Raw genomic sequence first — 16158 nt, forward strand, 5'->3', positions numbered from 1 at the left:
GAATGATTTCCAGGGAATACATTTTCTTCTTAACATCTGTTGTGACCTAGAGGCACTCTGGAATTAGGAAATAAGGATGACAGTTGCAAATATGGAATCTTGCTCTGCAGGAGCAAGCCTGCCTTGCCAAAATTTACATTATAAAACACAAGGGGGGGGGGGGAATAATTCTATACTGGAGGCCTCTCAAATGTTGGGGCCCCAACCCTGCACCCAGATGTCCAGCCCTGGAAAAACAGTAGCATTTATGAAATGAGCTATTTCATAGAATCATAGAATCATAGAGTTGGATGAGACCGCAAGGGCCATCCAGTCCAACCCCCTGCCATTTCAGGAAATCTCAATCAAAGCATCCATGACAGATGGCCATCCAGCCTCTGCTTAAGGACCTCCAATGAAGGAGACTCCACTACACTCCGAGGAAGTTTGTTCCACTGTAGAACAGCCCTTACTGTCAGGAAGTTCCTCCTAATGTTGAGATGGAATCTCTTTTCCTGCAGCTTGCATCCATTGCTCTGGGTCCTGTTCTCTGGAGCAGCAGAAAACAAGTTAGCTCTCTCCTCAATATGACATCCCTTCAAGTATTTAAACAGGGCTATCATGTCATCTCTTAACCTTCTCTTCTCCAGGCTAAACATCCCCAGCTCCCTGAGTCGTTCCTCATAGAGCTTCATGGTTTCCAGGCCCTTCACCATTTTAGTCACTCTCCTTTGGACACGCTCCAGTTTCTCCACATCCTTTTTGAACTGTGGGGCCTAGAACTGGACACAGTATTCCAGGTAGGGCCTGACCAGAGCAGAATAGAGTGGCGCTATTACTTCCCTTGATCTAGACGCTATACTTCTATTGATGCAGCCTAAAATCGCATTGGCCTTGTTAGCTGCTGCATCACACTGTTGACTCATTTCTACTTCAACTTGTGGTCTACTTGGACTCCTAGATCCCTTTCACATATAGTCTCGTTCAGCCAAGTGTTGCCTATCCTATATCTGTGCATTTCATTTTTCCACCCTAAATGCAGTACTTTACATTTCGCCGTCAAGTTTCTTCTCCAAAATCCATTTAAATTAGAGAACCAGAATGGTGTAATGGTTTAAGCATTGGCTACAACTCTGGAGAACAGACTTCAAATTCTCACTTGGCCATGGAAATCCACTAGGTAACCTTGGGAAAGTCATACTCTCTCAGCCTCAGAGGCAAACCCTCTCTGAACAAATCTTGCCAAGCAAACCTTGCCTTAGAGTTACAGGGAGGCCATCTGTACTGCAGAAATAATCTGGTTTGACACCATTTTAACTGCCCTGGCTCAGTGCTATGAAACCCTGGGATTTCTAGTTTGTTGTGGCACCAGAGCTATCTGACAGAGAAGGCTAAATGTCTCACAAAACTACAGTTCCCGGAATTCCATAGCATTGAGCCAAGGCAGTTAAAGTGGTGTCAAACTGGATTATTTATGCAGTGTGGATGCAGCCCATGAGTAGGAAACAACTTGAAGGCACACACATATATACATACTAGTTATTTAGGTAACCCTTCTCTAACTAATGAATTTAATTATTGTATATCTCCTTTGCTAGTGCATAGTTTCCATTCATCATTGTTCCTTCAATTAATTTTAATTTTTTTTCATTCTTGTTTCATACCTTAAAGCATCTTTGATGGATTAAAAGTCTTCTCATATACAACTGGGAGGGGTTTTTTGAAAAAATTAATTCACCTTTGGCACAGAAAGAGTTTCCAGACCCAAGCACCTTACAGAAATTTCATGTTAAACCTGTAACTTAATCTACAAATTAAAACTAATGTGGGAGTGGAATATGGAACAAAACATTCCCATCCCCACCAACAGTTCACAGAAGAAAATGTATGACCAAGCAACAGCAGATCGTGATCAAGATGGCAAATGTTATAATGACAAAGCTAGGAATGCTGCAACAGTTTGCTTTTGCCTGTGCCAACTGGGAAGGACAACATTATGTGCTCTCCTCTCCCCACTCCCCTGAGTTAAATAAGCACATACTGCTTTTGCACTTTTAATTCAGTTTGCAGCAACTAAAGTAAGCAGAGGACCAAAGGGGAAAGTGTGAGAAAGAGAGAAACCAGTAGATTTTACAAGCAGCTGAAAAAGTGGGATGACAGAGGATTAATAGAGACTGCTTCTGTAAAAATCAAGGCAGAGGGCTGGTATGCATTCCTGCAGTGATTCTATTATCATGAGCTCATATGAGTACCAAGCCTATGAAGCTCATGAACAAGACATTTATAAAGTTAAGGCTATATGGCAGGGTGAGCAAATTGCCAGTTACATGCCGCCTTGCAAGGCTCCTTTGGCCCTCAAATGGCCCCAGCCCTAACAAAAATTCACTTCAAAATTGCATCAGCCCACACTGATGGAGCAGGCATGCAACACTACTATAGAGGCAGACATAGCCATTACAACAGTGTCTCAGAATACACCTCTTAAGTATTCTATAAATCATGTAAGTCAATTAATCCATTGTATATCAACAATAGATTCCTTGTTACACTAAGAGTTGGTGCTCTTGTTCATAATTAATTATAGCTAGTATACTTATTAACTCCAACCAATAAACCTCATTATATTCATGACCTAAAACCTATATGCCCTCCCCAATTTCAGAGACCTTATATTCTGTTGAAGAGACCGTACATTCAGTACAAAATCTATGCCTGTTTGAAACAGCTTTCTGTAGCTGATAGAAAATATTCAGTTAAACTTGCAAAACAGTTTCCTACCAGGTAATGTATCTAAACTTTACATTAGCAATCTTTGGTAGTTTTCACATTGTATTCTGATATATTCTTTAGATGGGTATGAAACAGATCCCTCTCCCCACAGGCAATTAAAAAATGCACTTGCAAGAAATTAAGCTCATCCTTTTGCAATGCAGCAGTCCTCTTGAGTATTGCAAAAATGACAAACTGATCTCAAAGGTTTGTGTTGTAAATGTAGTGGAATTTGAAAAGAACTGATCTCCAAGGTAATAAATACCTCCAGATAAATCTTAAAATGCCACATGCTGAGAAGCCTTATCAGTATGTTCTCTTTATATCAATTATTTTTGAGATCTATCTCCCCTCATCCAAAAAAACATAGCTGTGGAGCACAGAGAAGAAAATGCATTTAATGACCAAATAAAACATTTCTTTAAAAAAAAACTTAGTTGAAGCTTTTCTTTCTTACTGGAGAGAAGTTTTCTTTCCTCCTTTTTTTTAGCAGAAAGAAAGAATAACTCATGGGCAGACAAAGTGTGGGTAATGAAGAGAGAGACATTTCCTGACCCACTTTCAAGGTCAGGAAGGGAAAGTCATCCACTTTCAGTTTCCATGTTGACTTTTTGATCCTTGCTTCCTGCTATCCATTGGGAAGAGGGTGTCCTCATATATGCTCAGCTTACCTTATGAGACTGATTGTATGTATGCATATTACCAGCCCACCAGTTCCATGAAATGACCGTAGGAAATCAGCAGCAATAGACATCCAGATGCAACTGTTTCACTAGCCTGCTTGGCTACTGTTACTGAAAGTCTTGAGAAACAGCTGGGGTGGGGCGGTCACAGAGGCAAGCCTTGCTCTCTAGCCTACCTATAGTCTGGGATGGGAAGAAGAAATAATGTATAATATTCCGTGTACAATATTCCATGTACTTGGACACAAGATATACACATTTTGTGAAGATCCTGCAAGTGTGCAGTTCATACACATTTAGGGACTCTAAAGAGGGACTTAGAAGGATTTGCAAGTGGAAGGCAGAGCTTTAAAAATGATGATGATGATGATGATGTTGAAACATCCAATGGAACTGATTCATTACCTGTATTAAATGGAACATAATACAGATCGAATAAAAAAAGGTGGGGGACAAAAGAAATTAGTCAATAACATAATCAATCCACAAATTGAGGAGGAAGCATTGTACTAATATCATGGTTAACATAAGGCTCATCTACACTGGCTGGAATACTCCAGGCTGCTCCTGGAGTATTCTGGCCCTGGCAGATTCCCCATTACATCCGCATGCCAGAGTGACATAAGCTGGCTGTCTACGCATTCATCCTGCTGTGCCACTGGTACAAATCACTCCCTCTGACATCAGAAATGAGGTGTCTACTGTGACCTTGGGCAAGTCACATGCTCTCAGCATCAGGAAGGCAATGTCAAATGATCCCTGAACAAATCTTGCCAAGAAAACCCCATGTTAGGGTTGCCTTAGGGTCACCATATTTTGGAAACGGCTTGAAGGCACACATCAACAAAGGGTTGATCACACAGGTGGGTACCTCACTGTATTCTCAGAGGGAGCAACTCATGCCAGTGACAGTGGCACTGGATGGCACAACAGGATGCAGTGTAAATAGCTGCTCAGTGTTGCTGCAGAGTGTTCTGGATTTTCCTGAAAAATCCAGAGCAAAAGGAGGTTTTTAATCTGATTTAGGCAAAGATTCAAGGCAGAACTGTCCTTCTTTCATGAAGACAGACAGTCCACAGTTGAATCAGGGATTCGGCCCTGTGTTGTGTAGACAGGTTACAGTGAGGATGCGGGGGAAACCAGTGTAATTGGCCCATGTAGACATGCCCATAAAACAAACATATAGAGTGAATATGCACACAGTCAGAATCCAGAAATATTTCTGACTACTGGCAAGTTGAAGGCAAAGCTTGGGATTTGGAGAACTGTAGTCCAAGAAGTAATCTTGTTATCAAAAATGTTAAGGCCCAGAAGGGACACCCACAAATTAATATGTTTATAGGAGAATTTATAATAATAGCTCAGTGAGAGACATATTACAGCTGTGGTAACAAACAGCCCGGGATAGCAACCCCATTGTATAACAAGTCCAAATCATACAGAACCCCAGAGACAAATCCAAATTAGTTTTAGTTTATTAAGGAACAACATACGCACACAAAAACATGCATTCATGCATGCATGGGAAAGCTAAGAAATCAAAGGTATGAGAAGTGAATAGATTGAGGCCTGGCTAATGTCAGTACTTGCCAACGATGAGGCTTGCTTCAAATGGAAGGGACTGAGATAGACTCAGGTAGTTACCTGGAACAGTGGGGTGCAGCTAACTACTGGGACTAAACTAAAAGGACGTGGTGACTTAGTCGTTAAGACACCAATTCTGATGATCGTAAGGTTGGCAGTTCAGGGCCCAAGCACCATGTGACAGAGTGAGTTCCTGTCACTCCTCCTAGTTTATGCTAACCTAGAACTTCAAAAGTATACAAATACAAGTAAATAAATAGGTACTACTTTGGTGGGAAGGTAACAGCATTCTGTGCAGTCATGTTGGCCACGTGACCACCAGTGGCCCTTGGACAATCTTTGGCTTAGTAACGAAATTGAGCACTGCCCCATAGAGTTGATTACAACTAGGTATTCGTGTGTCAAGGAGAAATCTTTACCTTTAGTCCAAGGAATAATTTTTCCAAACTCTGGTTGAAGGGTGGCATTTGCTTCCAGAATCCCACTCCCTCCCCCCTTGATCTTAATATTTAGGTACAGTACAGAATGGCAAGTCAACTTCTATGTAAATCCTGTTGATTCAAATTAAACTATTCTAGTTGGTACTAACAAATGGAAGTAGGCCAGTGTGGTATCTTAATCTCTCTCTTTCTCACATACACACACACAGAGAAGGGGGTTTATTTGAATAGTTAGTTAACGTTGCTTTAAAAGAACTAAATAGAATAATTAGTCCAGCTACATAATTTAGAATTAATTTGGAGAACAAGATTTATGAGATTTTTCTTCATGCAAAAAAAATTGAAATTATTTTTGCCTGCAGCATAGTTGCTTCTACAGTCCCTATAAATCAGACAGCAAAAAATACTACATGGATTTTATAATAAGTGGTATGACTTGAAGGCAGTCTTGAACTTTTTTATACCCCTGGCAGGTTTGACTACATTACATCAACTACAGAATGTAACATATGTTGTGGGGTGGGGAACAGACATATCTCAAAGTGGTGGGTGGCATCTGCTAAAGCTTGGGTGAAGGCAAGTTGTTAATATTAGAAAAGGCTTTTAAGCATTATGATGAAAAGACATGAGAAAAGATAATAGTGCTTGGTGAGGTAGAATAGTGCTTGGTGAGGTAGAGCTGTGGTTCTCCCTAAAACAAGGTAGGGCCACACCTTGCTTTTAGGCAACATACACATTTTAAAAAAAATGGGAGGTGGGTTTCTTTTCTTGTTGTTTTAAACCAGATGCAACCTATGGTGTAACCATAAGATGCAACCATACTGTTAGCAGAAAACCTCGAAGACCTAGAGCAGCTACTGAAGAAGGCCAAAGAAGAAAGTGCAAAGGCAGGCTTACTGTTGAACATAAAGAAAACAAAAATATTGACCATGGAGGATCTTCACATGTTCAACCTAGACAATGAGCTCTTAGAAACAGTAAAAGAGCCCCTTTTACCTTGGCTCAAACATTAAGCAGAACAGGGACTGCAGTCAAGAAATCAGAAGACTAAGAATGGGGAGGACAATTATGAAAGAACTAGAAAAGCTCCTAAAGAGCAAAGATATACAACTAAGAATGAAAGTTAGAATTGTACAAGTATTGTATTCCCTATTACCACATATGGATCTGAGAGCTGGACAATTAAGAAAATGGACAAAAAGAGAATAAATTTATTTGAGATGTGGTGCTAGAGAAGAGTGCTGAGGCTACCGTGGACAGCAAAAAGAACAAATGGGTCCTAGATTAGATCAAGCCTGAAATTTCCTTGGAAATTTGGAAAGATGACTAAACCGAGGCTTAGGCATGAGAAGGCATGATTCATTAGAAAAGACATTAATGTTAGGAAAGATCAGGGGAAGTAGAAAGAGATGAAGGCCGCATGCTAGATGGATGGACTCAATTAAGGAGGTCATGGGTATGAATCTGCAAGAACTTAGAAGGATAGATGTCTCATGCACAGGGTCGCCATGAGTCGAGATCAACTTGAGGGTGGTTAACAACAACAGCAACAAAACATTATGGTCATTTCATCAGCAGGTCTGAGCCCCCCTCCCCTCCGCCCAACAGTTCTGGGCTTTGAAAAATGGCCACCAAAGTTCACCTACCATTATTTTAGAATGTCAGCTGTCCCTCTAATTATGAGGTTCTAAATATCAAACTTTGTCCCCAGGGGATGGGGAAAGTAAAGCCCACCATCCCCATGTAGTCCCTGACAGGTCTTTTTAAACTTCCCTAATCCATGGGACACTCCAGAGCAACCCTCCCATTATTTTTTCCACAGGCAAAAGACTGCAGTCAAATTGCCAGAAAACACACTGAAATGCAACAGTGGGTTTTATTTGCTGTCATGGGTTTCTCCCAAATGCTTAAAATTGGCCAAATATAAATGTAAAACAAAGCCAGCGGTGAATGGAAGCTTTGTTTTACTTTCAACTTTATGTCAGTGAGGCCTCCTGGGGAGGCATGGGAACGAATATTAACCCTTGCTCCCCTCTCGTGTAGCTGCTCACCTCTGGTTTCAGGAATGGAAGCAGGACTTGCTATTAAGAAATGATGGGGAGTTGTGTTGTCATTTGCTAGCAAGATATGTCTTGACTGATTCTAAAATGAAAGGTGCATCAGAGCCATGTTGTGCATACATGTAAATACCACTTAAGAGAAGATCCAGTTGTGTGTGCTTTTTTGTAAAACAAAGTTCATGTTTCTTTTCTCAGACATAAATGAATGTGAGACCAGCAACCCATGTGCACAACTGTGCTACAATGTAGTTGGTTCCTTCCTGTGCCAATGCAATCAAGGCTTTGAGTTAAGCCCCGACAGAATCAACTGTGATGGTGAGAAACTCTTTATAACTTCAGGAGGCTTCACAAAGGACAAGGGATGGCAAGTAGTTGATAGTAGAACTGGAGTGGGGGGGGGGGGGGAGAGATGACTTGTTTTTCTTCCTTGGTCCTAGCCAGAGATTTTCCAATGGGTTGCTTTTATTGTTTTTCAGATGTCGATGAATGCAGAGCTTCCAACTTTATCTGCCAGTATGAATGTATCAATGAACCAGGCAGGTTCTCTTGCCTATGTCCAGATGGATACCAGTTAGTCAGAGGAAGAAATTGTCAGGGTAAGTATTCTTCTGGTAAGGCATGTGTGCCTGCAACTTGGTAACATTACAGACAAAATTAAGGACCTAACTGTGCACAGTAAAAATCCTATTCGTCACAATTCCAAAATCTCTATAGGAGTAATACTTTTAATAGTGTAATACTCTATAGGCATTACAAAAATGTGCAGGTTTTCAAGACCTCCAGATCTCTCTGTCTGGCAAAATATGACAGAAAACCAGAGGAAGAGAGACAATCATGACATTGGGGGTCATGAAGTTTGCATGATCTGAATTTTAAGATTAAATGGAGGAGGAAGTTGCAGACATTGAATTTACAGCAAAGACTTGCAACAACTACTGATCGATGTTAAAGAAGAAAGTATAAAAGCAAGGTTATAGTTGAATATTAAAATACAAAAATAATAACCACAGATGATTTACATAACACTAAAATTGTTAATGAAGAGATAGAAATACTTAAAAGATTTCTGCATCTTGGGTCAGTCATTAACAAAAATGAGGAGTGTAGGAAAGAAAGAGGACTAAGACTGACTGGGGATGTATCTACACTGTCAATCTAGGAGCAAACTAGCAGCTTGGGGTCAGAACTTTGACTATGATTTCCAGAATCTCTCAAACAGTGTAACTTGTAGCAATGCTAGTATGGGAATTCTGGGAGTTGTACTAAAAAAATGTTTCCATGTTCTGGGAAAGATTCAGGAATGAAAGCTGCATCTGCACTGCAGAAAAAAATGCAGTTTGACAATACTTTAACAGCTATGGCTGAAGGCTATGGTTTTCTGGGATCTGTAGTTTGTTGTGCACCAGACCGCTCTAACAGAGAAGGCTAAATATCTCACAAAACTACAAATCCTAGAATTCCATAGCATTGAGCCATGGAAGATAAAGTGGTGTCAAACTATTATTTAACAGTGCAAATGCAGCCCAAGCTGTATCTGAGTTAGTTTAGTTCAGGGATTCCATCGGCAAAACTCTAAACCGTCTGCGTGTTGTTTTTCCTTCCTAATGCAGATATAAATGAATGTGAGTTGGGTAATGCATGTGGGGAAGATAGCATATGCTCAAATTATCATGGTGGATATCGCTGTTACCCACGGAACCCATGTCAAGAACCTTACGTGCTTACATCTGAAAAGTAAGGGGAACCATCAACTAAGCAAGCCTCACTTGCAAAATTCAAAAGTAAATGCCTGTTTTACAAAGGGAAGGAGTTTGTTTTTCAGTCGTTGTGGTTTGTTTTACAGTCGCTGTGTTTGTCCTGTGTCAAACCCCCTTTGTCGAGACCTGCCTTACTCCATTGTGCACAAATACATGAGCATCCGCTCTGAGAGAACCGTGCCATCTGATATATTCCAAATCCAGGCAACCCAGATTTTCCCCAATACAATTAACACGTTTCGGATTAAATCCGGAAATGAGAATGGAGATTTCTTTCTGAGAGTGAGTATTTATTACATTTTGCTTACATCATTTTTCTTGACAAGCTTGGTGGAGAGCAGGTACAAGTTGGGTGGGATATTGGGGTATGGGATCATATGTAAATTTTACCTTGTAAACCCCCTCGATTGTCATTGACAGAGAGGAGGGATATAAATAAATAAATACATTATTATTATTATTATTATTATTATTATTATTATTATTATTATTGGATCTTTAGCCTGGGGGGGGGGCTATGGTCCACATCTGGAATAAGTTGACCCTCCATATCCACAGATACTTTCTCCATGTATTCAACCATCCATGGCTTGACAATATTAAAAAAAATACAAATTCTAAAAAGCAAACCTTGATTTTTTCCACTTTATAGAAGCAATACCATTTTACTACGCATTGTATTTCATGAGATTTGAGTATTATTATTTGCAGTTTTGATTAATATATTCTCTTTGGGAATCTCTAGGTCCTCTAGTGAATTTCTTCCAAAAATTGACCATAGAGTTGTGCTGGAGAACCTAAGACTGCCTAGAAAAAACACTTCTCTAGGGATTTGTAGGTCTTCCATCATGCTTCTATGATCAGCATCTGCCAGGTGTTGACCATAAAGTTGCACTGGAGGACCTAGAGATTCCTAGGGAGTTGTTCGCTCAGGCAAAAAGAATGGTGTTTTTTATTTGCAGTATTTCCACATTCATAGGGGTCTTTCACCCCTAACCCCAGCGAATGTGGAGGGACTACTGTAATGCATTGCAATTAACATTATATGTATCATCTTATTAGGAGGCAGAGTATATCTAGGTTATTTTTAAAAAACAACGTATCAGATGGTAACATGAGTTTGAGTAACAGCTAACATTTATTTGTTATTCCTAAAATATTGCAGTGTAAAGGGCAACTTGATGGAGGTTTGGAACCGTTTTTGAATTGTTAAGTGTATTTTAAAAAAAAAATAGTAAGAAGCAGCGCATTACTATCATATCACTCTTTCAATAATAAGAAATACTAATTTTCAGAAAGTTAGAATAATGAGTAATGAGTAATACGTTGATAGTAATAGCATGTGCCTCCAAGTCGCCTGTTGTCTTGTGAGAACCCCATCAATTTCATAGGGTTTTGTTGGACAATGAATATTTGAAGGAGGTTTGCTATTCCCTTCCTCTGAAATACAGTATAGCCTAGGGCACTTGGTATTCCTTGGGAGTTTATCAGACAAGGGAAATTGGAAGTATAATCCAATGGCAATCCGAACGCAATCATGGGGTTCACGTTATTGCGTGATAGACTACCACACGCAATTTCGGGCAATGGCAAGCTATTTTCAGGCAATGAGAAGCCAGTTCGAATGCAATTTGCATTCACGTAAATTCGCTGAACTACTGAATTCACGTGAATGCCTTCTGGCCCCACTTTCTTTTCATTTGAAATTAAGAGAAATTGCTCCCATGTGATAAACTCCTTGGTGGTCTCCCTTCCAAGTACTAACTAGGCCTGACCCTACTTAGCTTCCAAGATCAGGTGGGATATGGTGCCTTCAAGGTATTTATTTAGACTTGTGATTAATACATTACCAGTCACATATAATGTTCCGAGTTTTACTTTATCTACATTGTTCCATTCCCTGAAAAACTGTTGTCCCATTCCCTGAAAAAACCTGTACTACCTTAGAAATCTGCTGGAGGATCACATGTTTTAATGCTTCGCCATCTTAAAAATTTGTCCCGTGTAGGGAGCTGGAAACAACAGATAGAAGGCTGTGCTGGAACACCTGGGGTTTTCACAGGCAAGAGGTTATCTAGGGATTTGATATATTTCTTAGAGAAAGCTACCTATAACCAAGCATGTTGGTAAAAATATTATCTGTTCTTTTTCTTCCAGCAAACGAGTCCAGTTAGTGCAATGCTTGTATTGGTGAAGCCATTAAAAGGACCCCGAGAACATATCATCGATTTGGAGTTGCTGACAGTCAACAGTATGAACTTTCGGTCGAGTTCAGTGCTCAGGTTAACGCTCATTGTAGGACCTCATCCATTTTAGCCACTGCAGTTAAGTAATTTGCAAGCACCCAGAGCAGCCAAAGAAATATTCTCTTAAACGAAGCACTTATAATTTTATTTATAGATTTTACATGGTGTGTTTTTTTAAAGGAAAAAGAACTTTATTAAGAAAAATCAATACTTGTAGCCATGCTGTCATGCTTATAATTCAAAAGTAGTTATATTTTCCACTGTATAACCAGGGCATTGCCACTCTCCATATAAAGGTTTGCATTTCTCCCTTTTCTGATTATGCTGATATCAGCCATCCACTAAGGTTGCTGCCACACTGCAGAATTAATGCAGTTTGACATTGATTTAACTGTCATGGCTCCATCCTATGGAATTGTTGTGGCACCAGAGCTCTTTGAGATAGGAGGCTAAATATCTCACTAAACTACAAATCCCAGAATTCCATAGCATTGAGCCATGGCAATTGAAGCCGTTTCAATCTGTGTCGATTCTGCAGTGTAGATGCAGCTTTACATTACATTAGTTGTGTTCCTACAGCACAATAAACACAAGGAGAGGGAGAGTGCAGGCTCACATTCTCTGAATGTGGCCCAGAACTCCCCAGAGTTCAACAAAAGTTATGGATAGAGCAATGAACTCTGAATGAAAAGGCTGTGTGCACCTGGATCATTCAAGATTTCTAATCCCATAAAACATAATAAAATAAGATCCCTATAGGTACTACATTAGACCGGAGGTCTGTGTAGTCCAGCATTCTGTTCCAATAGTGGGCAAACAAACGGCCATGGGAAACCCACAAGTAGAACATGAGTGCATAAAAAACTATTTGTGTATCCTCAGCAATTAGTATTGAGAGGTATATGGTGAGTCTCCCTTATCAAAAATGCTTGGGGAAAGAAGTGTTTTGAATTTAAGATTTTTTTAAAAAATGTATTTTAGGATTTTGCAATACGTACTTGTGTTTGCATATATGTACATAATGAGATATCTTGAAGATGGGACCCAAGTCTAAACACAAAGTTCATTTATGTTTCATATACACCTTATACACATTGCCTGAGGATAATTTTATACACTATTTTAAAATAATTTTGTGCATGAAACGAAATCTGCATACAGCCAACCATCAGAAAGCAAATGGGTCACTGTCTCAGCCACCCATGGAAAAAAATTTTTAGTTTTGGGAGTATTTTGGATTTTGGAATTCCAAGTAAGGAAAACTCAAGCTGTATATTGCCTCTGATACTACGACTCTTGATAACGTACTTTACACATATCATAGGCAACGATAGTCTGTTTGTATATGAATCTGTCTAAGAAGCTAGCCTTCTAATTACCTTCCAAGTCTGTTGGACTACCCACTCCCATCATGTCTAGGGATGATGGGAGTTATAGCCCTACACACCTGGTAGGTGCCAGATTGGGGCATCAAGTCTTCCATGAAACACACAGATATTGAGCACAGGGCCAGAGAGTGCAATCTCATTCAATCCCCTAGCAGTTTGTTTCAGTGAGAATAGTTTGAAGATAAGAACAGAACTACAATCGTTGCTGATGTAATTGTGTAAATGGAGAACCTTTTTCTTGCATAAACAGGATACTTATTTGTTTTTGTTTTTTAAATAGTTTGAACATCTAATAGTTTCAACATTTGAGCAGATCAGGATGTTTGTGTGCACATGTGTGTATGTGTTTAACAGAGTACTCACCATTATCCATTGATTTCTTATGGATGATCAGATATGTTATCAGGGCTTGGATGACATAGCTATGTCCCCAAGATCTTCCCCCTTTATTTCAGTAGCACAAGTTTTTCAGTAGCATTCTTCTGTGTATGTATTCGAAAGATCTCAGCCAGTAAGCACAAAAGTTCTATAGCTGCACTGAAACACAGCTCAAGATAACCACTATTAATGTCTACTGATTCAGAGGGGCTTAAGTCCACTTAATATTGGCTGGACTATGCCTTAGGTTCAACCACCAGCATCAAAGGCACTGAGGGTATGAATCGGGATGTAAAAGGAAATCTTCATTCCATCACTTTGGTTTGACCTACAGAGACGGGGAAGCTGAGGCTGCTGCTGGTGGGATCTCAGGAGTAGCTGATAAGAAGCAAACTGGGGATGCATCTACACTGTGGAATAATACAGTTTGGCACCATTTTAAGTGCTCCACCCTATGGAATACTGGGATTTGTAGTTCTATAAGGGCTTTAGCTTTCTCTGCCAATGTGTGCTGGTGCCTCACAAAACTACAAATCCCAGGATTCTGTAGGATGGAGCGGTGGCAGTTAAAATGGTGTCAAACTGCATTAATTCTACAGTGTAGATGGATCCTTAGCCTCTGTCCCAGTGGCATTTCTTTGTGTACGCAGCTCTGTGCTCTGCAGGGGCAAATTCCTAATCATATTTAAAAGATCAGCTGGCAAAGCTGGGATGAATCCCTGCCATATTGCCAATCAGTACAAAAACTGCCCATAGCAAGTTAGTTGTTGGACCTAACAGAAAGCAGCTTCTGATGTGGTGGAATCAGAATTTTTGCTTTTCCCTCCCATGGAGCAGAGTAAAGTACCTTTGGAACAGGGATGCAAAGAATATTCTCAAATTTTCTCATCCATGCCAGAAAGGGTTTCCAGAAAAATTGTCAGTTGCTGTGAGATCTTTTGTTCTCATATGAAAAAGACCTGTGGTTGTTTTTGTTTTTGTTCATCAGGCGAAATAGCAAAATAAAATTTAAAAATTCACCAAAATGTGTTTCATGCACAAATGTTATATCAAGGGCAGATGATTTTAATGCAAAAAAAATGTGCAAAGTTTTCACAAACATGTCCCAGGCTGCATCCACACTGCAGAAATAATGCAGTTTAACTGCCATGGCTCCATCCTTTGGGATACTGGACGTTTTAGTTTGTTGTGATATCAGAGCTCACTAACAGAAAGGCTAAATATCTCACAAAACTACAAGTCCCCGAATTGCATAGCACTAAGCCAAGACGATGAAAATAGTCTCAAACTGCAATATTTCTGCAGTGCAAGTGCAGTCTCAGGAAATGAGTAGAAATGTCTGTAATATTGGCTGAGTGGTGAGAAAATCTTTCACGTTTTTCAGTCTCACATGTAGGAACAATAGAAGCAATATCTCGAACCTGGGAAGTGGGGAGATACTAAAGGATGTTATATAAAGGACCCTCCAGGGTCCTTGCAACATAAAACAATATGCAAGCTTTCTTTCCACACTCATTGCCTATCTCAATGAAGGGCATTTTGCTAGCAATAAAGTATATTGCTTTGTTGTTGCCCTTTTTTTAAAAGTGCCTTATAAGGATGGATACAGTTCGGTTTTTAAAAGAACTCATCTATTAGATGCGTATTTCCTCTTACACTGCATTTTCTGAAAACTAATACTTAGGATTAATGAGCATCATAAAGAGAACATTTGCACAGGGCGTTTCTTGAGGTCTACATCTTTTTTATTTAAACATACCACTCATTAACATTTTATCTTTTCCGAGAAAAATGGGACACAAGGAGTAAACCTAGCCAACAATGAATGAGTGACACTCCCAGTGGAAAAGAAAACCTCATTTGGAGAAATATTTCTGTATGAGTATTGTTGCTTGTTGCAGAGAACAATCTTACTAATTCCTGAGCAAAGGCAGGGAGAAATATATGTTTGCATACTAAGATTCTCCAATCTAAAAAACAGCTGCTTGTAAGTTCTTTTTTATAAAATTAAAAAAAAATCAGTTTTGGCTTTGACATGTGTATTTTCAAAATTTGGGATCCAAGAGTTGGCTTCCCTTTGTTAAGCTTTTTACAATATGACATTGCCTTACTCATCCTATATATCTCTTTTGTAACTCAAATTTGTGAGTCTAAAGCTGTACAGTGTTCACTGAAGCAAAAAAATTGTGGTAGGACCCAGATCAGAACAAAAGGCATCCTTTTGTAATGTGTAAAACTGTCTCTTGTTTCTTATCTAAAACTATAATGAATAACTCTTTGGTGTACAATTTTTTAAAAATAAATAAATAAATATACCTTTTTTGGTGGACTTGTTTTGTCTTGCAAGTTATTTTAAAGTGGATGGTTCAAAGAACTGCATCAGTGGCTGGTATGTCTCAACATGGGTTTCACCAGAACGCATGCATTTACACCAGTGGTGCATATACCATAACTCAGAGACAAAACACATGTTTGGATGGATGGATTGGATTTATATCCCACTTTTCTCCCAAAATGGGATTCAAGGTGGCTTACAAAGAATTAAAAAAAAGATTCAGTTAAAACATTAATTTACAAAAGTAAAAAAATAATTAGGCGGGTTACAGACCACCTGTTTGGGGCGGGCTGCACCCACCCCTTTCCCCGGTGTATCAGGGCCTCAGCGGCTAGACCGGCAGCCACTGAGGCCCCGATCCGCTGCTTTCCAGGCTGTGGGGAAGCTGCAAAAGGCCGCTTCCCCGCAGCCTGAAAAGGGGTGTCCGTGGGGCTTCAAGCCCCAAGGACACCCCGCGGCGGCGGGAAGAAGGAGAAAGGGGCCACTTGGCCCCTTTCTCCTTTGGTCCACTGGGCGCAGCCGTGTGAAGGCTGCACCCA

General features: G+C 39.9%; 1 protein-coding gene across 1 annotated transcript in view; it reads left to right on the forward strand.

The window, feature by feature from the left end:
• The window catches only part of EFEMP1 (EGF-like fibulin extracellular matrix protein 1), a 93571-nt gene extending 77966 nt beyond the window's left edge, over positions 1–15605 (forward strand). Inside the window, exons 8-12 of the mRNA XM_089528873.1 lie at positions 7711–7830; positions 7992–8111; positions 9126–9249; positions 9359–9554; positions 11430–15605. Coding sequence (XP_089384999.1) covers positions 7711–7830; positions 7992–8111; positions 9126–9249; positions 9359–9554; positions 11430–11588 — 719 coding nt within the window. The 3' untranslated portion in view covers positions 11589–15605. The remainder of the gene's footprint in view (positions 1–7710; positions 7831–7991; positions 8112–9125; positions 9250–9358; positions 9555–11429) is intronic.
• Positions 15606–16158: the final 553 nt, after the last annotated feature.

The sequence above is a fragment of the Sceloporus occidentalis genome, unplaced genomic scaffold (genome assembly GCF_023333645.1).
Source record: "Sceloporus occidentalis isolate IW3139 unplaced genomic scaffold, rSceOcc1.0.p SCAF_6, whole genome shotgun sequence".
In the NCBI taxonomy this organism is placed as follows: domain Eukaryota; kingdom Metazoa; phylum Chordata; class Lepidosauria; order Squamata; family Phrynosomatidae; genus Sceloporus; species Sceloporus occidentalis.